Raw genomic sequence first — 23,947 nt, 5'->3', positions numbered from 1 at the left:
ATTTGTATGTATATATTAGAATATTTATGCAAAATTTGTATTGATTCGATAACAAAAAAATCATATATTTACTATTTTATAAATATATATATTATATATTTTATACACTTTTTAATAATGATAGTATATATTATATAAAAAACCAGTAAAGTATAATCCATTGCTTTAAGGTAAAATCACAATAATTATTCAACACCATTGCAAGATATTAAACCATTTTCTAAGAACAAACATCAACGTTATTCGGCGTTTGTTCTAAATTGTGTATACTTGAATTTGAGGTACCCCCAAAGGATCGCTGTGTCTGGCCAAACAGAGCGCGTATAGCTTCGTCAGTAGCCATTAGTGGTTGGCTAATAAATTCAAGCGCCTATATATATTGAAAATTATTACGGAATGTTGAAATTCATAAATAAATTATTGGAAACTTACGTGTACTGCGTATTTCTCAGCATCACATAAAGGATTAGTGCTGGCACTGGATATACTTAAATTAGTATCCGGTATACCAACTCCAGAATGTAAGACCATTTGTTGCAATATGTTTAAATTTTCCGAACTCAAACTGATAACATCAGTAGACGGAATATTTAAATAACGTATTTTAGCTATAAACTTCAAATTCTTCAAAATTTCTAATTGTATTTCACGTAGTTGATGAACACAGTGTAGAAGACGTTTAGTAGATTCATTGAGCATTTGATTTTTCTGTGTTAAATCCGCTTTCCATCTAGCCAATTCCTCGACCATAACGCTGCTTGCTAGAAATTTTGACCGCCAAACCTCAGACTGACCAGCCAAAAATTCAATTTGTTCCTATATATAAAATATTAAAAAGTTTACTATACAAATGCAAATACTAATATTTTATATATTAACCGTATGAGTTGTTAAATTATTGGCGGTATCTAGTAATGCCCTTGCTAACTGCAATTTATCTTCAGTCAGCAAATTAACTCTTGTTTGTAGATCCTCGCCAACAGAGGCTACTAGTAGATTTTTAAGTTCTGAATTTACTTGAGTTTGAAACTTAAATTGGCCTTGAAAGTAGTCGCGTTCCTCCTTTACTTTCTTAAGTTCCGCTTTCAATGTTTGAAGCTCCTCATTTGTAGTATTTGTAGCATCTACATTGCAAGTTTCGTTGTTTGTATCCGCATGTAGTTCTTGCGTTCGCATGGTAGACATATGGTCAACAAGTACTCCAATATCTAAATTATTTCTATTTATTCTATAACCCTTTGGCATACTGTGGCCACTGTTAGAATTTGGCACTATTGGATTCACTGCTCCTGGATACGGTTCATATGGCACAAATTTGGGTGGCTTTGTTTTTTTATGTTGTGGTTTAACAGGGGTTGTTATTAATCGTGGTTTTAGTTGTACGAGTTCTCCAGTAGGAATGACAGGAGCTAAACTTCGTATAATTGTTTCTGGACGTCTGTATAATGAATGCAAACCGGGTAAGAGATTGTTCGAGCTATTAGTGCTACTAACAGATGGTTTACGAATATGTACATTCTCTTCCAATAAGTTATCTTTTTGCTTTGGTAACTGCGCTGACGTATCTAATTTTGTTGTAGAGTCATTATTGTCTTTGCTATTTGGATCGACTTTCGGTGAGGTCGTTTCTTCTTCCATACCATCTCCGCTTGTTCTACATACTACAATGATTCAGAAATTCTCGTTTGTAAACATCTTGAAAAATATTTAATTAAATACCTTTATCCATTGCAACATTTCCCTCCATTTTTGATGATTTTTTTAATAAATTATATAGCAATTTCACCTACTTTTTCTTTACACGAAGTAATAAATATATATGTAAACAAGAAATATGCAAAAGTAAATAAATAAGCAGTGTTGCATTTAATGCCAAAAACTTTTTGAATATATTTAGACCGTATTTAGCAAATATACTGTGCGGATTTACGATAATTTTATGGAGGAAATTTATTTTTTTATATTTAATAAAGTCATACTTTTAATTTTTTATATAATAGTAAAATAAAATAAAACTTTTTATTTTTCAAAAGATTCATTTTATATATGCATAAGTGTAATCCCATATCCCATTTGTTTAATAATTATTTTCCCCAGTAATTATGATTACAAACTTTTGACTTATGTTGCATAATTTAAATTAAGGAAAGTTCTTTAAAAAAAAAAACTTAAAGTTATCTATTATGGCGTTTACACTGGCCTCACATGACTGATTTGGGTCAAAAATCACAAATGAGAAGCTTGTTCACTGCTGCAACATAACCCTTCTACAGATATGAATTCCATTGCTGCGGTTGAAACACCATCTTCTGGAGGATCTGCAAATATAAGAAAAACAGAGTGCATTTTACAGGAGTTACAAGCAATGAGAGAGAAGAATAAGAGAAATGAGAGTAACGGGCATCGTATTCAAGAGCGCGAAAAGATTTGTTGAAGAGATTAGTAAATAGTTGTGAAAAGTACTAGCAATCTTTATTAGAAGTTCTAAATAGAAAATAATGTTAAATAATTGTAGTATAATAAGCTTAGCACAGTTAGCATACCATATAAAGTTTATACAGTAATTACTAATATTATTAATAAATAAAAATTACCTAAAAATTTAGCAATGGCTGATCTTACATTTTCGGATGTATTATGTTTTAATATATATATTTTGTAAATTGTATGAACATCTAGACCAAAGAGCAAATAATTTTCAAGCACATTGCGAATAAGATAAATAGTTGAAAATAAAAATAAATTTAACAGCAATCCAAATTATGCGTTATATGAATACGGCAGCCACAAACTGTAGTCACAAAATATCTAACTATAAATATGTAATTGTAAAAATTCCTTATCGGATTAAGTTTCATTGTATGTTAAAGAACCTAAGTTATTTGAAATTTCTTTAGCTATGAGTGCATGCATATCTACCTTACCTTATCTTATTTTAATATACAAATCATTTCAAATTGATATTGAACAGCTGTTTTAAATATGTATAATCATATGTGTAATCCTAAAAACAGATTGAAAATAATATTTCAGAAAAACGTAGAATCCAATTTAAATTTAAATAAATTAATATTTTCTGGCAGTGGAACGAAAATTTGATCTGAAGGTGTCAAATTTATGTCAAAATTTAATCTAGATTTATCCATACGAAAAACCGTTATAAGGCGTTTATATTGTTAAATTAAAAGTTGATTAAAGCAATAATCGAGATTAAAGTACTAATCTCGTTGTTTAGTCTCAGATTTCCCATACAAAAGTTAATCTCCTTTTGGTCGAGTCTAAATTTTAATTTCCTTTGAAATGGTGATTATTTTTCTGTGCAACGCTGTACATGTCTTAATATCGTAAATTATTTTACGATCTTAGTAGAATTGGAAGAGAAATGTCAAAATCTATTCAAAACAAATTTTGAAAGTTTGAAAATGCCGAAGTGACTAAATTTTTATTAAATATGTTTAATAATAGTTTTGTGTATAAGTATAACCTAATAATTCGTCCGTCACTTCTATATGGATGTGTGGCGTTTAGCAAAACTTTAAACACTACTATTCGCCAGCTATAAATTGCACAAAGTCAGGCTCTGAGAAGACTTTTCAAGGTACCATGGCACATTAAGACGAATGACATCCTCAGGGACCTCAAGATTGATCCGATCAAAAAATACATAATGGATAGAGCCCTGAAATTATTTGTGAAAACCGACAGACTTACCAACACCGCGTTATCGAATCTCAGAATGGTTACGGGCTTCTCGAGGAGATATGTAGTTATGAGATCAATTATTGCTTAGTCTGATGAAGTAATAAACAATAATCCAGTCAAGGCGTAAAGAGCGGTTGTGAAGATACCTCGAGTTAATAGAGAGTAAAAGTGCTCAAGTGTACTGGCTCAAATAGCTTCAACATATAACTACATAACATATAAATAAACAATAAATACATAATTATAACTAAAATTTGTTAAATTATTGTTATAAAACAATTTATTAAATATATATTACAATTTTTTCATACAAAATTGTGATAAATGCTTTATTTACAAAAATTTATCACACACAAAACAAAACACAAAATAAGAGAAGCATCAAAATTAATCTCCAATGTAAACGTAGTATAAGTCCACAAATATTTGTGTTCAATAAAATATTTGAGAGTGTAGTGAGGATTGTTGTGTATGTTCAATCATGCTTGCACATGGGAACAGGCTATGAAACATTGAGTTATTAGATACGTATAAATCTGATTGGTCTTAAGTATTGGAAGTATTGAATTTTTCATAAAAATATTGCGAGGAAAACATTGTTTAAATTCTGCAACTATTTTGTGTTACAATTACGATTGGTTTGTTTGTAAAAGATATTGAATTAATTTTTTGGAATTAATTACAGAGATTACATGTTAAAAATAATTATATGAGGAATAATATAAAGAAAAAACCCAGTCTCTGGCGCAGAAAGGTTGTTTTAGTATCTTTCGCCTCATTTGTTGATATATATTTTTGTTGATTATGTCGGAGGAGTATTTTAACCGAAAATTTGAAAAAATCGATTTGATAGAACCAACTACCGGTAAACTATTTTTTGAACACAAATCTGAGCTGATTTTTTGTAAACCTCAATTAATGCCTATTAAATCGCAAGCGCTGGAACGCTTGGAGAGCATGCAATTTGAATCTGCAAAAGAGTTGCAAAAGAAAATTTTAGAAACAAATGTTGTGGATTCAAAAAACTCAACATCCTAAAAATATAGCAACTGTTAATTACATAGGAAGAAGACAGCACCCAGCAATCAGCAACTTAACAGAAAATAAATCGTCGCAAATTAGGTCACAATGGCATATTTGTTAACATTCTCAGTTTGCCTTGCACTATTTTTGGCTGGTATATCACTATTTCGTTATGGGAACATACAGCGTCAGCACATTTTGGTCACCCTATCAGTACTGGCAGCTTGGTGCTTTTCGTTTTTGATCGTATTTACTATACCGTTTGACGTGACAACGGTAAGTGAGAATTTTTCATAGAAAAATACATTATAAGTCTTAATAATTATAAGTAATTTGTTTGTTAGACACTTTACCGACAATGTTTGCAAAAGCATAATGACACCTCCGTGCGAGTAACTAATCTCAGCGAGAAGAACACTAATCAACTTCACAGAGCTGATAATGAGGAGTGTCAGGAACCTTGGGGAATGATACCGCCAGAGGTATTTCCAAACTTATGGCGGCTCATATACTGGAGTTCGCAGTTTCTAACATGGTTGATTATGCCATTAATGCAATCGTACTTAAAAGCAGGCGATTTTAACGTTAAAGGAAAACTAAAGTCTGCACTAATTGAGAATGCCATTTATTATGGATCATATTTGTTTATATGCGGCGTATTATTAATTTATATTGCATGCAAAGGGGTTTCGTTAGACTGGCAGAAACTTAAAGCTATTGCATCTTCTGCATCCAATACCTGGGGTTTATTTCTGTTAATATTGTTGTTAGGTAAATTTTATGCAATTTCATTAAATCTGTAATAATTTATCTGTAAAATATAATAATTTTAGGGTATGCACTAGTAGAAGTACCTCGATCTTTATGGAATAATGCCAAGCCAGGATTTGCGCTGCAATACGCCTACTTTAAAGCAGCAAAATTGAGCTCTGAAAAGGCTGAAGCGGAAGAAAACGTCGATGACGTTTTGGAATCTTTACAAGGCATAAGTCGTACCGTACCCAATAATCATGAATTGCGGCCATGTGTCGAGACTATATTAAGAAAAGTACCAATTGAATTACAGGAACGAGCGAATCGTAACTATACGCGTGGCGGAAGCAATACCGGTACATCCACTATTGTGCCATCAGAAAAAGCGCTTGTGCGCGTACACAAACAAGTTATAAAATCCTTGCAAACATTGCAACGCAGTGAAGCTCTGTGGGGTGTGCAGGTGACTACCGTTTTGCATTTAGAAGATGTGGCGCGAAATTTGCATTCTGCTGAACATTATTTTAAAACAGAGTTTCCGGAACAACGTTCACCATTGTTTAATGTAATATATAATCCAAAAATACAGTGGTATTGGGAATGTTTGCTGAAAGCGCCCTTTCTTAAAGTGCTCTGCGTGATAACAGCAACAATGTCGGTTATGGTGGTATGGAGTGAATTGACTTTTTTTAATGTGAAACCAGTATTATCCATTTTCGCTAATATTATCAGTGAAAGCGATAACTACGACTTCTTTACAATAGAAGTCGTCTCGATGATTGTGCTGGGTTATCTATTTTATTGTACTTATTCTACAATATTGCGTATACGATTTTTAAATTTGTATTATCTGGCACCACACCATCAAACTAACGAGCATAGTTTAATATTTAGTGGTATGCTATTGTGTAGACTAACACCACCCATGTGCTTGAACTTTCTAGGTCTAATTCACATGGATTCACACATCATTCGAGAAGTATTTATAAATATCAAAATATGTTTTCTGTAAATAAAATAGCATAATAATATTTAATTTCAGCGTATTATGGAAACGTATTACACTCAAATTATGGGTCACATGGATGTCTTAGGCATAATTTCCGACGGGTTCAATATATACTTTCCAATGTGTATGTTAGCATTTTGTCTAGCTACTTGGTTTAGTCTAGGGAGTCGAGCACTCAACGCCTTAGGCTTTCAGCAGTTCCTTCAAAACGAAACTATTGCTACAGAACTTGTGCAGGAAGGAAAGGATTTAATTGCACGTGAAAAACGCCGCAGGCAAAGGGCTGAGGAGGCCGTGACAAGGCGGCGTGGTTTTACACGCACTGAAGAAGCCATGGCTACAAATGAATACATTTCAAAATATAGAATGACCACTCCTAGTCAACATCAAGTACCTACCAGTGTGCGCAGTCCAGCTGATGGACTTTTACGTGATGGTGATAATTTTGATTATGCTGCAGTTTCTTCTAGTGGTGGCATTGTAACACGAAGTCTATCAGATGAAATCAATGATCGTTTCGGCATAAGCACGCAGGTGCAAATTGGTTTTAAAGGAACAGGCGGTAATCGTATAACCAATTTTGACGACTATGACGAAGAAGAGACTCCTCGACGCATCGAACCACCTCGTGGACTATTTGATGATGTGTAACTCTTTATCAATTAGCAACATTAGTTACCGATTGTCTTACTTAAGAGTAGGACTTAGTAGTTACCAAATTATGCTCCCTGTTTATAAAATACAATATATTTATTCACAGTTTAGCTTAAGTATATTCTTATGTAGATATAAAAATTAAGAAGCATTATAATTTTAATTAGAAACTGTATTTATTTATTTTTCTTATGTAAATTTAATTTTTTTTATTTATATTAATAAAATTATTTTTATGAAATCTTTCATGTTCTCAAAAAAAATAATAAATATATTGTGCTTAAAATTGTACTGTGTTCTTTCTCTTATAATATACATCTTTCTCTTTAATACCTGTAACCTTTTTTAATCCTTTTTGTTTCTTTTTTTGTGTTTTTTATGTAAAACAAAACGCTTTATATAAAAATAATTTATAATATATTACATTTATGCCTTGCTAGGTAGTTTATTAAATAATGGATTGGCTATTTTGTAACATATTTTTAATGTTTTTTATTTGGCATTTTTATAATTAAATAATTGTTTTCATACATAGTATAATATACATAATATAATATGTAGAATATATATAGTGATACATATCTACTATTTTTTGTTGGTTCCCCCGTTTCTGCGTTTGGCAATAAGTGTAATATCTAGTTTTGTATTACCCACCTTTGCGACACATGCTTATATACATGTTTCTATGCAGTAATGTTGGCAACACTACAATTTTTATTGTGTACATACATTTCATTTTGTCTAAATATGCAAAATTTGTGTTTGGAGAAAAATATATTAAAATAAAAACATTTATCTAATTTCTAATCGCGCAAAAGAATTTAAAATTGGTGAAATATATCAAGTGGACATGGAGTGGTCGCGGGAAAAGGTAGTTATGTTTATTTGTAGTGCTTCCAATGGCATTGGTGAATTATATATACATTTTAGACACTTTGCCTAATAAGTGAATATCGGAAGCGCAGAGGCCTTTGGGATATGACACATGATGACTATCGTAAAAAGGAAATGAAGCAGAAGTTATTGGTGGAGGTCAGTGGCGCGTTAGGTAAAGAAATTGTGAAATTAATCTAAAATTGTTAATTGCACTCTGATAGCAATAGTTTTGTGGTTACTACGGCAACACTCATTGTACTATATGCCTTTTGAGTGCACAATTAAAGATTCATAAATATATTTAATTTTGAATTGTTTTTTAAGGTGGTGGCATACCAATTAACGAAATCGAGAAAAAGTTTCATACTTTACGTACACAGTATCATCGTGAAATTAACCGCATGAAGCGTAAGGAACCGTATAATTCCAAGTGGTTTGGATTCAAAAATTTGCAATTCTTGAGCTCCCCTAAGGCTTGTCGTTCTAGTAAAACTCGTGTTAAATCAGAAATAACTGAAGAAGGCACAGTAACGACGAAGTTTATTATCAGGGAATCTGTTTCACAACACGATAGCAGTGGTGGCTCAGCTAATTCTACAACAAATATAAATGAAGAATTTCTGACAATAAATAGAAAACCTAGTCTGTCGTACGACTCGGCCGGCAATCCTTCGCAAGCTTTAGCACAAAGCATCCGAAAGCGAGAGTTTGAAAAACTTATAGAGGAAACCACGAAAGATGTCGAAGAAGTTGAAGAACCCAAACCAAAAATGGCAACAATCAAAGAGATTATACCAATTGAAATACACGCAGCAAATAGTAGTGATGAAATCAACACAGCCGAGGAACAAGAATCTATACATAGAGTTGAGTTGCAAACTCATCATCGAAACCAAAACCTGGATGAGGATGAAGAAGACAACGTGGAGACGATTGATATAACTCATAACGATAACACAGAATTATCGTATCCTACCAACCCAGGTGTGCACACAACATTACATCATCAACATACCATGCCGACTCACCGCATTATTAAAATCCAAAGACGTGACACTTGCAACGACGAAGATGATTACTATGATGAGTCCCAGCATCAGTCTACGCAACAGCATATCCATGCTATACCAGCAAATACCACAAAACGCTTCTTTTTTAATACCACTGCACACCAGCACACTCTCATCACGACACCAACAAACACATCACAACCAAATGCTACTTCAACATTACTGAAGGCGCTTCCCAGTCATCAGCAACTGAACAACGGAAATCTGTTGCAACCACAGCAAAATACCTCTACGCAATCACAACCAAATATTCGAGATGAGTTCTCTACGTATGGAGAATATGTAGGCAATGAAATGCGGGGCATAACCAACCGCGAAATACTGATCTCGCTCAAACATAAAATCAACACAGCCCTCTTCGAAGCGAGTATGGCTGAACTCCAAAAGTGAGAATTTATGGAAATGCCTAAACATATTTACTTTGTAGTTAAATGATATTTCATTTCTCATCTAATTATCTAATTTTGTAATTTATAACTTAATGAAATAATTTCTTAAAATAAACTTTTAAACCAATGCGTTTATGTAAATTTTAATTGTGTACTCTTATTAAAATATACATATCATATCAAATCAAATCAAATCAAACATTATTATTTTAATTTGTATGAAGAAAAAGTGAAATAGTTTTGGCTCATTCTGTTTGGTTAACATGACTGTAGGCTGTAGGCAGCAGCGACAATAAGCTGAACCCAGCTTTTTCTTGTAAACATGCTGCTAAGCTTTGTGTACATTTATGCTGTACACAAAGTTTATAAGCAAACATTAGACAGAAAGAGAAGCGTGCATGCGATTGTGTCAACAAAAAATTTTGACGTTTCTTTGTGTGCTCAACAACAAAACAATAAACAATACGGAAGGAGTGCTTAGAATAATCCGGGACAGATACACAGTTTTCGCAAACGTTAATTCAATAATTAATTCAATAAATTGTATAATTTTCAAGTTAAACAAAATTAGAAAATTTAAATACACCAAAATGGCTACTTTGCCACCGCGGAAAAATCCAACGCCGACAAGGCTCTCAAAGCAACAAAATTTGACACCAATACAAACTTTGTTGCAAATGGGTTTTCAAAAGCATAGGGCGTAAGTTTGTGATACTACATTGGGATACGTTTTGTTTTTTATTATATATATGAAAAATAAAAAATGCTGGTGTAATTTATATATTACAGTGTAAAGTCTCTAAAATAACCAGAATATGATTATTGATTATTTCTTCATAACCATAAATAATACAGGGTACCACACAATCAAATCTCCTTCAGTCTTGTTTATAAGTAAACGTTTTTTTTTGTTGTTATAATACATTTTAAAAAACAATTGTTTAAAATAATTATTTAATTACTTTTGCTTACGTTTGACATGTTGCCTGGGAATTTACCGTCATAAATTAATCCACAAAATACAAAATAGCTTCTGATAAATACAATTTTGAATGTTGCAATAAGTGATCTGGTGTATTTTGTGGATTTCTAAGTGAAAAGTGAACATTTTATTCAAATTAATAGAGTTTTGATTCTAATTTATAAGAAACTATATTTTTTTCTTATGCAGTGAAAAAGCTTTAGCAGCTACCGGCAACCGCGGTGTGCAAATTGCCTCGGATTGGTTACTGGCTCATGTGAATGATCCAACTTTAGACGAATGTGTTCCACGAGAATATATACTCTATGTCTGCCCAACAGGGCCTTTCTTGCAAGCTCTGGAAGATTTCTGGACGAAGTCGCGGTTATTGTGCGGTTGGAACGGTGCGCACAATTATGTTCCACATATTACACTAGTCTCGTTCTTTAAGGTTATTATTATTATTAATTATTTGAATTACACTTTTTAAATGTATTTCTTTAATGCTAGGCCCCTGATGAATGCTCTCTACAATTGTCTAAAGCATTAAAACAGGTCGTTGACATGGCTGGTAGTCTCCTGGATCGTCCGATAAAACTTGAACTATACATGAGCCAAAATTTTATGGGCTTTTTTGTTGCTGAAGACGATGCCAATTATCTTAAACGTATCGCTCTACAGTATGTCAAGGAATCAGCAAATTCAAGTACGATTCCCCATATAGCTCCCTTTTTAAATCTCTTAGAAATTTGGTTGCGGTTCAAATATTATTTTGCTGTTCTTTTTATACTTGAAATGCTTTCTTTGGATTTTTATGGATATACTTCTTTGGGGTAATCTTTTATATGCTATACGGTATTTGACAGTCATAAGCGATACCTACGAGCAATTGGATGACGCGATTGTTGCTTGTTTCCCTTGGTGTGGCGCTGTGTCCTCTGGTAATCGTTGCATTCCCCGTAGCAGTCGATGTAAGATTCAAATTCTGTTAAGATATCTTTTATTTTTTGCATGCATGTTAGTTTTGTTTTGTTTTTTGTTTAATAGAATAGCCAAACTTTTCTCTATCAGTTTCTAAATTACTATATTGTATATTGTATATTAATTTAATCTTATCTTTTAGTTATCCACATATATCGAACATTAATCACTAGTAAAAATAAATTTTTGCAAATCATTTATAATGAATAATACAGCTTGCTTTTTGGTGAAATTTGGTAGTTGCATTTCTAATTTGATTGTGCTTATGCTCTGTAGAAATCTAGATAATTGAACTAAACAGAGCAAAGTTGGCCTTCGAAATCTGGTAATTGTTTTAAAAATTATATTAAAATGTATTAAGTTGATATTTCGTTTAAATGTCAATGCCAAAAAGTCAAATTAACATCTAATTAAGCACTTAACAAATTTTACTAAAATCCCGTTAAGCTAATATATGCTAGAGGCAAGTTATTTTTGTTTATTTTTTTATCTTATTTTCTATTTTCTTAGCCATTTCCTTGGAGCCACACGTGAAATCACTGCACTTGACCTTAGCATATCAGTTTCCGCAGAGCCAATTTAATGCACTAAAAACCTTAGTGGAAACACTAGACGCATCTTGCGCCTCCAACTGGGAACTACGACTATACTCACGTGATCCCAGACTAGCAACAAAACAAGTACAAACGCATCCACTAACCTTTACACTCATTTCACTAACTATATTGTATCCTAACATATCTCTTTTTATTCTTCTCCAGGTGCATAAAGTCGTTTATCCCCATACACCCCATGAAATCGACGAATTAGAATTGCGTATTGGCGATTATATATATCTAAATAGTGACGCCGTTGACAGTTCTTCTGACGGTTGGGCTGAAGGTGTTTCATGGCTTACAGGAAGTTTAGGGCATTTACCAGTAAATTACACTGAACGCACAGCGGAATCGGATGCATGGACTTTGCACCGTGTCGTACAGCTATCAAAATCGGTTACACCATCATTGACTTCTGCAGAAGAAATTGATATTGTGGATGGACGCAGTCTATCAACTGACCAAGAAGAACGTGCAAGAGATTCTCATCATAGTTAGTCATTCAAAAGATTTAAATCTATGTTATTTAATAAATTATGTATTATTACAGCTGGTAACTATCCTGAGGTAATTGAAGGGTCTTCTTATAATGAGGAGTCTGAACAAAGTGTTGAAAAATACTTACGGAAAACTTTAAGACCGTGCTTAGACTTACCAACGCTACAATTTAATAACAATCCTAATCAACATACTCCCAGCTTGGAAATAAGTACTAACAATATGTGTTCTCCACAAAAGGATATCATGGTTGAACCAATTATTGCTGAAGCAGCAAAACCAGACGATACCCTCAGCACACATTCAATTCATTCCAACCTTTTCTCTGAGTCAACTGCGCGCAATAAAAACCGCAAAGTGTACATAATGAGACATGGTGAACGTGTAGATTTTACATTTGGTACTTGGATACCCTACTGCTTCGATGAATTTAATAATTATGTACGGCAGGATTTAAATATGCCAAAGGAGTTGCCGAAAAGGTAGGAATTTTTAATTATTTATTGCTGACATAAACATTAGTCGTTAGCGAGAAAGTAGTTTCGGTTTTCATAATATTTTTTCATACACTTAAACGCACAAAATGAACAGAGATATTTAATATTTATTGATTTTTCAGGAAAAAATGTCCGAAAGGTTGGCGTAATGATTCTCCGTTAACCAATATTGGTCTTTACCAAGCAAAACTAACTGGTGAAGCTATGTTTGATGCGAATGTGCATATTGACCACGTATTTTGTTCACCAGCGTATCGCTGTATACAGACTTGCACTAGTGCCTTGGAGGGTATGTGAATGCCACTAATTAGACAAATTAGCGGCTTTTATTTCAGTGTTTATACGAGTATTATAGTATTATGAAATTATTTAGTAGTTTTGTATGTAAGTCAAATATTGTTTAATAACTATGTAGTCCTACTTTGCACTGGAATGCTTTGTCCTTTCACAAATAATTAAATAGGAACCATTTATTTCTATATCATAATTAGGATATTCACAAGGTTATGAAAAGGTTACCAGAATTACTAAGTGTTAAGAACTTCTTAGTGTACACCTTCCATTTGGCATGGAAATTGAAAGCAATTGATATTGTCATTATTATATTATTAACTAACCAATTCGATTAATTGCCAATATCGTAATTTTGACCTATGGTAAACAATATTTACCAATTAACCTAGTAAGAGTTAATTTTTACAGACCTTGTGAATATCCTGAGTATATATGGTAATAACATCATGTAATTGCATAAATATTTTGAAAATATTTAAATTTTGTTTTATTCAATTTTTTTGTTTAAATTTTTATAGGACTTAAGCTGAAAAGTAATTATCCAATCAAGCTAGAACCAGGCTTGTTTGAATACATGAACTGGCATCCTGAGGGTACACCGGATTGGTTAAGTTACGATGAACTTTCAGATGCAAAATTCAACATCGATCCCAACTATAAACCATTTATGACAGTCGACAAGCTCAATGAATGTATCAACGAAACGTCTGAAGAATTTTATAAACGGAACTATGAAGTTTTACGCAAAATAATTGATGTTACAAGTAAGTTGTAATAGTCATGGGTCATAATAAACATTGATATACACATAATAAAATCGTGTTATTCTAGAAGGCAATATATTTGTTGTTGCACATGCCACTACACTGGATACATGTACGCGTCAATTGATTGGTGAGAATCCACGAAATTCTGACGAACTGCGTCAAGTTATACACAAAATACCATATTGCAGTTTAGTTACTGTCGAGGAGAGTAATAATACATGGAAATTTGTTGAGCCGGACTGTTTGCCAGTAACACATGCAAAGAACCCTCGCTTTGAGTGGAATGTTCTCACCGCCACATAGTGTTCGTGCTTTGAGCATCTTTTGGCTTAAGAATTATTGAAACACAATTACTTTAAATTAACTTATGTATGTTTGATACACAATAACTACACAATAACATTCATTATAAACATACGCACATTGATGGAGGGGTATGTAACTGAAGGCATACTGAAAATTGCTTAAATACTTCTTATTGTTATAAATATTATATTATTTATTATCAACTTAAATAAGTTTATTATATTAAAAACTTTTTTATAAGTAATTAAAAAAAATTATGTTAACTTGTAATATTCATATTAATTTTAATACAGCTGAAGTATAAAATTATAGTTTACCATATTCAATATATATTAACACTGTTTGGAGTAAACATTTATAATTTTTCTATTTTATAAATTTTATAAATTATATTTTATATATGATATTCTCGCTGAAATGTGTTATATTATATAGCTTTAATAATGTTGTTGCCATTGCTTTCAAAATATCTGTTATTTGCTCTGATTAGTTCAAATAGTTCATATAGTTCATATATTGCATTATGTAGTAAGACGTTGATTAAATAATTAGGAAATATTTTACTGATTCTAAAACTATATTGAAATTATAAGATTAATATTAGAGCGCCCATTTTTGCTATATACTTATCGTACATACACTAATTATATACAAATTCAATACATACTTATTATACGTAATAACATTTGTATAATATAAATTTATTACGTCGTTAGTTATTAGTTGAGTTAGACTCGTTTAACGCAGTTACGTATTTCATTCATAGAAGTGAGAAAATTTACATATTTGTAGTAAATTTAATAGCGATGAAAGTAAAATATTTATTTAAATAAAAAAAATCATATCTTAAACGAGAAATTGTTTATTTTATATACAAATTTAGTCATATATCGAAATAGTTAACATTAAATAATGTTCGCATATAACCTTAATAATATCACAATATATACAAATTATTGCTAAATAACGGCATATGTTATAATATCTAGTATCCATGAAAATAATAAATTAATAGCCAAAGGATTTTATATGTATTTTCTGTAATTAATTTGTTTCAAAATACCATATCAAATCTTATTCCTGGCTTTAGATTTTAAAGACATATAAGACAATTGTCTTTAACTGCACAACACATATATAATAGATATAAATTACTTACATTAATCAAATACAAAAAATTTTTAAACGATAATTTATTCATTTGATCTGCTCTCTGCATTCGAAGAGCTTGGTGGTGTTGACCGTCCATCGAGCTGTGCTAGATGCTCATTTACTAAACGTTGGCGCTCTAAGTACATTGAGACTTTTATATTTCTGACCTGATGGTTGTTTATCAATTTTAACAGTGCAATCACCCCAACGCCCACCGATATAGCGAATGAACCCCAGGCACCAAACTTGATAACAGAAATATATTATTGCTAAAAATTGTATATTCATGAATATATTCACAAACCTGTGCTGTTCCCATTTCAATATAAAATTCGGAAGTGTCTAAATTTTGTGTATCACCGTGTATAATATTTTGTCCCGCTGAAGTTTCGCAGGATGGAAAACGCTCTGTCATACCATCACACCAAACGATGAAACCTAAAGTTATCATTATTGCTGACATTATCGACATGGTCATCATTAAAATACCCAGTACTGTGTCTAAGAACAGTGAGAGGAAGGATGCTTCTTCTTTGATACGCACAAAACTGTTTTATGAACAATATTACATAAAATATATATATATATATACATATATATATTGAGTTTAAAATGATCGTTTACCGATATATTTGTACGCTAGAAATTAGAAACGTAACGATTCCAGATATTAAAGGAAAATTGCAGAATCCATTCGAGGACCACTTTACATCAAACATACCATCTTCTTCTCGCCATTTTCCAGTCGTAAATAACAAACAATGCCCACTGTATTAAATATTATTAGTGAACACTATGACTAATGTTAATTTTCAATGTAGTATTATTTACCTAAATTGACGCAGATTTATGCCCAACGGAGTTATTACACAAAGTGATAATATTACTAATATTATGTGCCCACTTATTTGGCTCAACGATAAAACGTTTGCTAAAGCCATTTAAATATGAATAAAATACACTTGTTATTGCACAGTTTAAATTAATTAAATTGCAGCACTATTTTATGTTTCGCTATTGTTTAGAAAATTTTCACTGTCACAAAAGCAAAACAGTGTACCACAGTTTTTAGATGTGACACTTAAAATGTTTTTGTACTGATTGGTATAAATTACAATAGGTGTATTTAGACTGAACTACCCTCGAGAGTGTGAACGCACTTAATCAATTATTTATTTTTGGTGAAATTAATAAACAGCATTCAAAACAGCTGCTTTTGAGTTGGTTTAAATTAAATAAGAGCAAGAAAATGCCAGGAAAAGATGTAATAAGTATATTAAGGGTTTATATAATCAGTAATGCTGTCAAAAATATTTAGTTTAATGAAGAATTTATAAAAATATTTTACCAAATAAATAAAATGTTATCGCGTCTGATGCCTTTACTATGTTAAGCGAATTTTCAAAACAAATACAAAATATATGTAAAAATTTAGTTGTCAAGTTACGAATTCACGAATTCGATTAATTATCATTATTAACACAAATACCTATATATTAAAAAATCGCTTTTATAAATAAGATGATATATACCGCATAATTGTATAAGAGTAGAACATCGAACAAATAAATACTAGTAGATTGATTTTTCTATTTACCTCTGTTTTATTTGGTTAGTCAACAATCAGGTTTTGTAGCTAACCGTGTTTTTTTTTCACTTCCCAACAAAGGTGACATAAAAAATGAACTGTCCCTTTGTTCGCCAGGCTTGTAAATTTCATTGTGGAGTGTTTTGATTTAGGCAGGGCTGGATATTACAAAAAATGTCCAGTTCATATAATTGCTTTTTCTGATCTTCCCGTTTTTATTTTTCTGATTGAAGTAGATATCCAAACTTAATGCATGAGTACTAACTAGTTATTGACCTATCAGTATTGTCAGGACTTCTCTAAGTTCGATCCTAATTCTGTCCAATAGGGGTTTCGGTCTCGATAAATACATAATTGGACTAGAGACTTCTCAGCAGACTCTGTATTATGTTCATCATCTTTTTTCAGAGGTATTAGTGATATGTGCACTAGTTACATTTAATGCAAATGTGTAGCCTATTGTTGTCTGACAAGAGAGTAAGATAAAAAGGATATTCTCGTCTTTAACTTTAAACTAAGAATGTATGTTTGACTTTAAACAAGATAACAGAATGTATGCTGTGCAAGTGTCGTAACTCTGGTACGCTGCGACTAGTGCGATTACATCCTCTATACGAGCTATGGATTTTGGCTAATTCTAATCGGTCGAACGGAAGCAAATGCGTCTTGAATTAGATATCAATTTCAAGGTGTCGAGAGATGAATGGCAATGGATAATTGCTGTCTAATAAGCGAACTCTGGATACCTTAGACTTTCACTTTTAATTAGACTTCTAATGATCAATAAAATATCGTGAGATAAAGCGGTTATTTTTTTATTTCCGAATTGTATCAATAATGAAGTAAGACTTGACATGAATCTGCATCCAAATGAGTCATCTGGCATCGGGCTTTTAGAATCTCTTGATTGTGGTAGGGTGGTATGCATCAAGTATTGAAGTACTCAAAATCTACACGTAGACCGTTAGGAATCATCTGCAGGAAAGTGGAATAGATCGAAAGAGCAATCCAAACTATCGTTCAAACTGACTGTGGAACGATGTGCGATTAGAGTTCACGTTACCCGTTCTCTGCAGACCAAATAACGCCTTTTCAAGAAGCAACTATTAACGATCCGATTAAGGTACAAAGCGATGATATTAGCCGGAGTACCTTGTTACTTTTGACAGGGACAACATGAAATGGGTAAGTGACTCCTTTAAATACTGTAAACCTGTAAATACCGTAATTTTTCCCGCATTACTACAAAAGCACGGATAGTTTTCTTGGTCTATTGTACGAACTCTTAAGGACTTGTTTTACTATGGATTATATATTGCACTGCTGAAAAGACGCGAATGTGATTTTTATTCCCAAACTAGGAAATTAACCCTTGGATTTACCAAAATCCGATAAGTCATGTGATCTAACATATAGTATTTCTTAAAGCAGATTGCAGAAATACTAGTTGAACTGCATAAGTTAGAGCCCCTAGTCCCTTTCTATTGCACTCAGTTTACCTACTCCAAAGGCAAACCAACTTAAGTTGCCATGCCTTTAGAGATTCTAGAACCGAAATTGTTCTTATAACAATTGTTCCTTTGTCTTTTATTTATCCCCCATTTTGAGTAGTTTCTTTTATAAGTTTATATAAATTTTTCCCAAATAAAAACAAAATTTTTCTCTTTTGTTAATAGTTACATTTATTTTGTTGTTATTTTCAGTTTTTGTTGATCGTATCTGGTTTTCACACGTTTATGCTATTATTTTTAGCTTATTGGTTGATTTTTTTTATTTTCTGATGGTTTTGAAAATTACATATCTGTTATAATCTGTTTTTCATCAAATGGAATTTTACATAATACATAATAGTTTGCACTGAATATTTTTCAAAATTTTTAATTTTTTACTATTGTAATTACTATTTGGTTGGGATGAGGTCAAAAAATGTTGTTGTTAGTATCGTATTATTCCTTTGAAAGTGATTTTCTACTTGTTAAGTATTTCCAATTAGCTGCTTTTTGTATTGTATTTAATTTTTAATTGAAATATAGAAAAGCATTTTGTGACAAAGTTATAGTTTTGCCCGTCAATATTTCATTTTGTAGAAGTTTTAATCAAATTTTCAATCATCTTCTGTTTTTGTGTCAGTTACGTTAGTTACGTTACGTTACGTCGATTACGTATGAAATGTCATCCTTGATTGGTTGGTTGGTTGGTTGATTTGTGTTAAATAAAATTTTGAAATGTGTATTATTTGAATTCTGCTTATGTTTTGTGTAACAATTTTATTTATATTTAATATTTAAATTCAAATTGAGAAAAATAGTATTTTAGTTCTTTGGTTTTGCCAGCTTCTTCTTATTTAATGTATTGTTTATGTATGTATAGTTTGATGTTATCTTATCTTGTTATATGCTCTCATTTTAATTTTAATTATTTTATTTATTTGGATTTTATTGTATTTTTTATATACTTAATATTAAACACTACATAAATTTACTATATTTAGTATTTTATTTAGTTCTTCCATTTTTATTATAATTTTTGTTCATGGTTGGTAGTTTAATGTTTTGGATTTCTTTAAATAATTAATATATTTTTAAGAAGTTAAATTTTTTGGTATGCTTACATGCTAGAATTTCTTATTTCTTTTTTATAATTAAATTTTAAATGAGAAGTTAATAATTTTTTATTTTAATTAATTAAATTGAAATCACCTACCAACTGCAGATTTTATGTGAATAAAGTCAATCGATTTGTTTGAAAGAAAAACACACTGTGACAGAATGCTGTGCAATATTTAATATAATATACAATAATATATAAATATTCATATATGTATTGTATATTGTTTTGATTAAGTTACTTTATAACTATATTTATTATATTAAGTATTAATTATAAATTATTATATTTTAAAAATTAACATTTAAAAATTGCAAAACAGCAAATTGTCTATATAGATTATGTTTCAGTTTCATGAAAATGCACGGAAATTTTAATTCACTGATTAACCGTATTCACTGAGCCCCTAATCGCAGCAGGTAAAGGTGATTTCTTTACTTTTTCCAATTAATATTATAGTAAATTATACACATGATTCATTTTATGTATATTTTTGTATTATTTAGTTTTCTTTATAAGTCCTTATATGTTTTCCGTGCTCACATATAAAGTTAAGTACACCTCTTTTATATGTACATAAATAATGTGTTTCATTTTTCTTTAAATTTCTTTTTCTTTTACTTTTTAATAGTTAAAATAAACATATGTGTAAATATAAAAATCAAAAATTCATAATAAAAATTACAAGCGTTTTAGTTAAAATTGTAAGTTGTTTTTTCAATTTTGTATTTAATATAAATTTTAGTTTTTCAACAAATGCTTATTTATTTCATTTCATTTACATACATAGCTCTCTAGTATAAAATGTAAATGTGTTCATTCAGTTAAAACTATTTTAAAGTTTTCTTTTTTCATTTTTAATTTTTAATTTGTTTGCATTTGTGCACAAAAAATGCTAAACACAGCAATGGAGAAGATTAATACCAATTGCACGATCAAACAATCAAACAATAGGTAACGAGTTATGTTCCATATGCCAGTCATTGACATTGAACTGTCAAAGCTGTTTTACGTTTTTTACCAAACATTTGGAATTTTTACTTTTTTAATATAAGATATATAGTAGAGTATATATATATGTATATATTTTTTTTTTAGCGTCCCGAATAATATTAGTTACGACAAAACTATGCAATATTTTACTTTCAAAAAGTTTAGGTAAAAATTTTCTCACATTTGCTGTGTCTATGTTACTAATAGTTAAGGCTGGGTAGTTAGTAATGTTTATTCCCAGTTATTATTTCCAATTAATTTTGGTAATTACTGCATTTTTTATTTTCTTTGCTTTTGCCTCGTTTAGCTTAAATTGAAGCTTACAATGTGATTCGAATTTTAATAGAATTATTATTTGTAGTAATCACAATAAAGATTTAAAAAACATTGAACCACTTTTCTTAGTTTCTTAGTCAGTGATTTAAAGCTATGAAAATAGCTTGAAAATTTTTGTATAGTTTTGCAGTTTATTACATATATATTTATTTATCCATTTTTGAATGATTAAATATATTAGATTCAGTGTAAAATGATTACATTTGCTTGCTATTTGGTTTTAATGAAAATAATGCAAGCCTGTGCCATTCTAATATCACTAACCACAAATGAACAAATGGCGTTAACCAGTTAAGTTTTTTATAACTTTTTATACTTTTTGCTTAACTGATTAGTAGATTTAGCTTCAATTGCTTTTAATTGTATTAAATTGTAAGATTTTTACTCATTCATATGTCTTGTGTGTGTATTTCCAAATTACTTTTAACATTTAGTTAATTCGTCTGTTAAATGCTCATATAATAAAGTCATTAAACTAGATTAGTTATTCTAACTGATAATAATTACCTCAATATTGATCAATAATGATATTTTTAATTAGAATTTTTTTCTTTAACAGATGAAGTAATTTTGCAATTTTAGCTGTATAATTGTATCAAATTGTTTATTTAATGTTCTTATTTCTTTTTAACATTTATTCATAATTATATATGCGCTTAACTTTTGCAATATTAACAATTTCTTAAGCTATTTATTTTTATAAATATTAATTTTTATTTAGGAATTCGGTGTACAAATACATATTTTGTTTTTGGATCGAAAAAGTTAGAATAGAAATAAAAAAGAGCAATTTGAATTTAACGTGTTATTGCGAAAACAGTGTTGAGACATGAAAAAATGCGTTATTCCGTTATTAGAAGTTATTAGAAGTTGTGGTTTTTAAACCATGTATTAATGGAATCCTAAGACACTACATTTAAATATTGTATAAATACATTTAATTTAATTCTCTTATTGCATTAATAAAATGTTTTGATTTTCGAATTTTGATTGTTGTCTTTAACATCTTTGTTTTAGATTATTATAAAGCTAAGGAAAATAACTGTGCAGGTATGGTGGACTTATAAATAATAGATGTATATGGTAAATGAGATGTATGTTCGCAAGAATAAATCATAGTTAACACGTTAAATCAAACGCTCACTGTACCATATTCAGAAATCCGTATTGTCTGCTTCAGATTCGCACTCTGCTGTACTGGCTGGTGGTAAAGTTAACGACAGCGGTGTACCTGTGCCACCAACAACGATCATTGTTGGTTCGGTGTTCCGCCGTTTCATTTTTCCTTTGTTCTTTTTCAACATGGTGGCCTATATTTTATTGTTGTTACAATATTGATTTATATTGATTTGAATTTTTAAAGAATGTACGTTAATTAAATTGATCAGATTATTTTAAAATGATTTCCGTCCGGTACAATTAAGAGAAATAGAATATTTTGTTATTTTTATAATTTGTTTTATGATGTTTCGTTTAAAAATTGTTTGTGTTGTGAATGTTAAAATATCCAAAGAAAAGTCAAAAAAGAGAGAGAAATATATACAACAAGAGTTAAAATGTGTTTTAAATTTTTTTTCTATAAGTTATAAATCAAAACTTAAAGCAATAACAAAGTACATATCACACTGAGCACCAGAACTAATGGTACAGAAAGCAAGTAATGAAAATTTATAAAAACGTCTTTCAACATCTTTTCCATTACTTGTTGCATTACTTATTGCAATAGATCAGTGCAAAAATACATGTTGCGTTGCTTTAAATTTCTACAACTGTGCGAAATATTTTTTTAAAAGAAAATTTTAAAAATACTTTGAAATTCAAGCTCAGTATTAAGTTATCTATAATTGAAAATAAATAATTAATGCTGTGATATTATAATAAAATCTAACTTTTGTAATTAAATGCAAATAAGCGCAAATATATGAAGTGTTTAAAAATTAACGTAATAGATTCAAAGCCCAACTATCAAGCAAATTATATAGTATTTTATAAATGTTTAAGATTTTAATTTTATTGAAATAATTTAAACTAAAATTAAGTAATACGATTTATTAAAAATATGCAATACATCGCAATTTGTCTAATACCTAATATGCGAATAATTTATTTTATATATGATAACTTTAGGTACAAATTTTTAAATATGACAGCATAACGTCGTAAAGAGCAAAAATAATGAGTAAACTACTGGTAATTTAGTTTAGACCAGTTATTTAAATCACAATTCATAAGCGAGAATTATATAAAATAATAAAAAATGTATACGCAAACTCATTAAAAATAATTTCCTTTTATAATATAGTATATCTTGAAGAAATGCTAAAAAGTTAATACGTGTTTTTTAGACACAAATTCCTACAAGTGCTTTTTGAGCATTAATTACTCATTATGTTCAGTGCTTGGAACGGACACTTCTATACAAATCCGAAAGGATTCAACTACTTTTCATGATCTTAAACTAAGTTGCACGGACTTTTTGTTATATGATAAAAACAATGATATTATAGAAATAATCATTTAAAATTAAAGACAAATCTTCCAGGCTGTGGAGAACAACTGGTGGCCTTAACAAGACTGTACAAACAGCCAATAAAGTCACTTCTCAGCTAGTCAAAAAATGTTTGGAATTATATTCTAATTTCTATTTCTACATCACTTAACATTGTTTGCGACAAATCAAATGAAATGAAATGACAAAAAAAAAAAAGAAAACAAACTTATCGCAGTAAACAGATAATAATAGAAATGAATGAAATAAAAAAGCAAACTTATTAAGATATTCTTTCAGAACGTGTTAAATGAAAATTTAAAGAAAACATTTAGTGTCATGTACCAAAGTAGTCTGGTGTTCGTGGTCTGGTGTGCAAGAGTGTGGGAGATGTTATCTTGTTGCAG

At 30.4% G+C, this 23,947-nt stretch overlaps 7 protein-coding genes across 9 annotated transcripts in view; 4 read left to right on the top strand and 3 right to left on the bottom strand.

Annotated features, from left to right (window-relative positions):
- The window catches only part of LOC119673885 (protein Skeletor, isoforms B/C), a 94,312-nt gene that overhangs the window by 43,427 nt on the left and 26,938 nt on the right, over positions 1-23,947 (bottom strand). The window lies entirely within an intron of this gene.
- On the bottom strand, positions 114-1,853 carry LOC119673888. The gene is made up of 4 exons (XM_038084994.1): positions 1,720-1,853; positions 880-1,661; positions 433-816; positions 114-370 (listed from the first exon to the last, which is right to left on the bottom strand). Exons 1-4 carry the CDS (start codon positions 1,745-1,747, stop codon positions 221-223), a joined length of 1,344 nt encoding a protein of 447 aa, XP_037940922.1. The 5' UTR covers positions 1,748-1,853; the 3' UTR covers positions 114-220.
- LOC119673893 (BBSome-interacting protein 1) lies at positions 4,302-4,759 on the top strand. Its single transcript, XM_038085000.1, has one exon. It carries the CDS (start codon positions 4,507-4,509, stop codon positions 4,738-4,740), a length of 234 nt encoding a protein of 77 aa, XP_037940928.1. The 5' UTR covers positions 4,302-4,506; the 3' UTR covers positions 4,741-4,759.
- Positions 4,811-7,298, top strand: LOC119673887 (LMBR1 domain-containing protein 2 homolog). The gene is made up of 4 exons (XM_038084993.1): positions 4,811-5,001; positions 5,070-5,496; positions 5,559-6,457; positions 6,521-7,298. The coding sequence occupies exons 1-4, from the start codon at positions 4,831-4,833 to the stop codon at positions 7,136-7,138; spliced, it is 2,115 nt and encodes a 704-aa protein (XP_037940921.1). The 5' UTR covers positions 4,811-4,830; the 3' UTR covers positions 7,139-7,298.
- Positions 7,824-9,598, top strand: LOC119673889. The gene is made up of 3 exons (XM_038084995.1): positions 7,824-8,012; positions 8,072-8,189; positions 8,342-9,598. Exons 1-3 carry the CDS (start codon positions 7,992-7,994, stop codon positions 9,475-9,477), a joined length of 1,275 nt encoding a protein of 424 aa, XP_037940923.1. The 5' UTR covers positions 7,824-7,991; the 3' UTR covers positions 9,478-9,598.
- LOC119673886 (protein UBASH3A homolog) lies at positions 9,747-14,585 on the top strand. Of its 2 annotated transcripts, XM_038084991.1 has the most exons (10): positions 9,747-10,176; positions 10,648-10,888; positions 10,948-11,143; positions 11,304-11,408; positions 11,929-12,098; positions 12,180-12,507; positions 12,565-12,994; positions 13,132-13,298; positions 13,822-14,067; positions 14,135-14,585. In XM_038084991.1, the coding sequence occupies exons 1-10, from the start codon at positions 9,875-9,877 to the stop codon at positions 14,371-14,373; spliced, it is 2,424 nt and encodes an 807-aa protein (XP_037940919.1). In that variant the 5' UTR covers positions 9,747-9,874; the 3' UTR covers positions 14,374-14,585. The 2 variants fall into 2 exon arrangements, with proteins under 2 accessions (XP_037940919.1, XP_037940920.1); XM_038084992.1 differs by lacking the exon at positions 11,304-11,408 and having other exon boundaries at positions 9,749-10,176.
- LOC119673892 (transmembrane protein 179) lies at positions 15,225-16,794 on the bottom strand. The gene is made up of 4 exons (XM_038084998.1): positions 16,360-16,794; positions 16,153-16,296; positions 15,833-16,076; positions 15,225-15,773 (listed from the first exon to the last, which is right to left on the bottom strand). The coding sequence occupies exons 1-4, from the start codon at positions 16,467-16,469 to the stop codon at positions 15,570-15,572; spliced, it is 702 nt and encodes a 233-aa protein (XP_037940926.1). The 5' UTR covers positions 16,470-16,794; the 3' UTR covers positions 15,225-15,569.

The sequence above is a fragment of the Teleopsis dalmanni genome, chromosome 2 (genome assembly GCF_002237135.1).
Source record: "Teleopsis dalmanni isolate 2A chromosome 2, ASM223713v2, whole genome shotgun sequence".
Lineage (NCBI taxonomy): Eukaryota > Metazoa > Arthropoda > Insecta > Diptera > Diopsidae > Teleopsis > Teleopsis dalmanni.
Note: the sequence above shows the minus strand (reverse complement) of the source record. Positions and strands in the feature narration are given on the sequence as shown.

What these genes read in the sequence shown, in the direction of transcription:
- LOC119673889 (XM_038084995.1), top strand. Translation starts at nt 7,992, where the DNA reads ATGGAGTGGTCGCGGGAAAAG. An exon ending in TGGAGTGGTCGCGGGAAAAG is followed by an intron (nt 8,013 to 8,071) that starts GTAGTTATGTTT and finishes TATACATTTTAG; the next exon opens with ACACTTTGCCTAATAAGTGA. An exon ending in GGAGGTCAGTGGCGCGTTAG is followed by an intron (nt 8,190 to 8,341) that starts GTAAAGAAATTG and finishes TTGTTTTTTAAG; the next exon opens with GTGGTGGCATACCAATTAAC.
- LOC119673892 (XM_038084998.1), bottom strand. Translation starts at nt 16,469, where the DNA reads ATGGCTTTAGCAAACGTTTTATCGTTGAGCCAAATAAGTGGGCACATA. An exon ending in ATAAATCTGCGTCAATTTAG is followed by an intron (nt 16,297 to 16,359) that starts GTAAATAATACT and finishes TATTTAATACAG; the next exon opens with TGGGCATTGTTTGTTATTTA. An exon ending in TCTAGCGTACAAATATATCG is followed by an intron (nt 16,077 to 16,152) that starts GTAAACGATCAT and finishes TTCATAAAACAG; the next exon opens with TTTTGTGCGTATCAAAGAAG.
- LOC119673887 (XM_038084993.1), top strand. Translation starts at nt 4,831, where the DNA reads ATGGCATATTTGTTAACATTCTCAGTTTGCCTTGCACTATTTTTGGCT. An exon ending in TCTGTTAATATTGTTGTTAG is followed by an intron (nt 5,497 to 5,558) that starts GTAAATTTTATG and finishes TAATAATTTTAG; the next exon opens with GGTATGCACTAGTAGAAGTA. An exon ending in ATTCACACATCATTCGAGAA is followed by an intron (nt 6,458 to 6,520) that starts GTATTTATAAAT and finishes ATTTAATTTCAG; the next exon opens with CGTATTATGGAAACGTATTA.
- LOC119673888 (XM_038084994.1), bottom strand. Translation starts at nt 1,747, where the DNA reads ATGGAGGGAAATGTTGCAATGGATAAAG. An exon ending in AAATGTTGCAATGGATAAAG is followed by an intron (nt 1,662 to 1,719) that starts GTATTTAATTAA and finishes GAATCATTGTAG; the next exon opens with TATGTAGAACAAGCGGAGAT. An exon ending in ATAATTTAACAACTCATACG is followed by an intron (nt 817 to 879) that starts GTTAATATATAA and finishes TTTTATATATAG; the next exon opens with GAACAAATTGAATTTTTGGC.
- LOC119673886 (XM_038084991.1), top strand. Translation starts at nt 9,875, where the DNA reads ATGCGATTGTGTCAACAAAAAATTTTGACGTTTCTTTGTGTGCTCAAC. An exon ending in CATTCCCCGTAGCAGTCGAT is followed by an intron (nt 11,409 to 11,928) that starts GTAAGATTCAAA and finishes CTATTTTCTTAG; the next exon opens with CCATTTCCTTGGAGCCACAC. An exon ending in CAAAATAATTGATGTTACAA is followed by an intron (nt 14,068 to 14,134) that starts GTAAGTTGTAAT and finishes GTGTTATTCTAG; the next exon opens with AAGGCAATATATTTGTTGTT.
- LOC119673893 (XM_038085000.1), top strand. Translation starts at nt 4,507, where the DNA reads ATGTCGGAGGAGTATTTTAACCGAAAATTTGAAAAAATCGATTTGATA.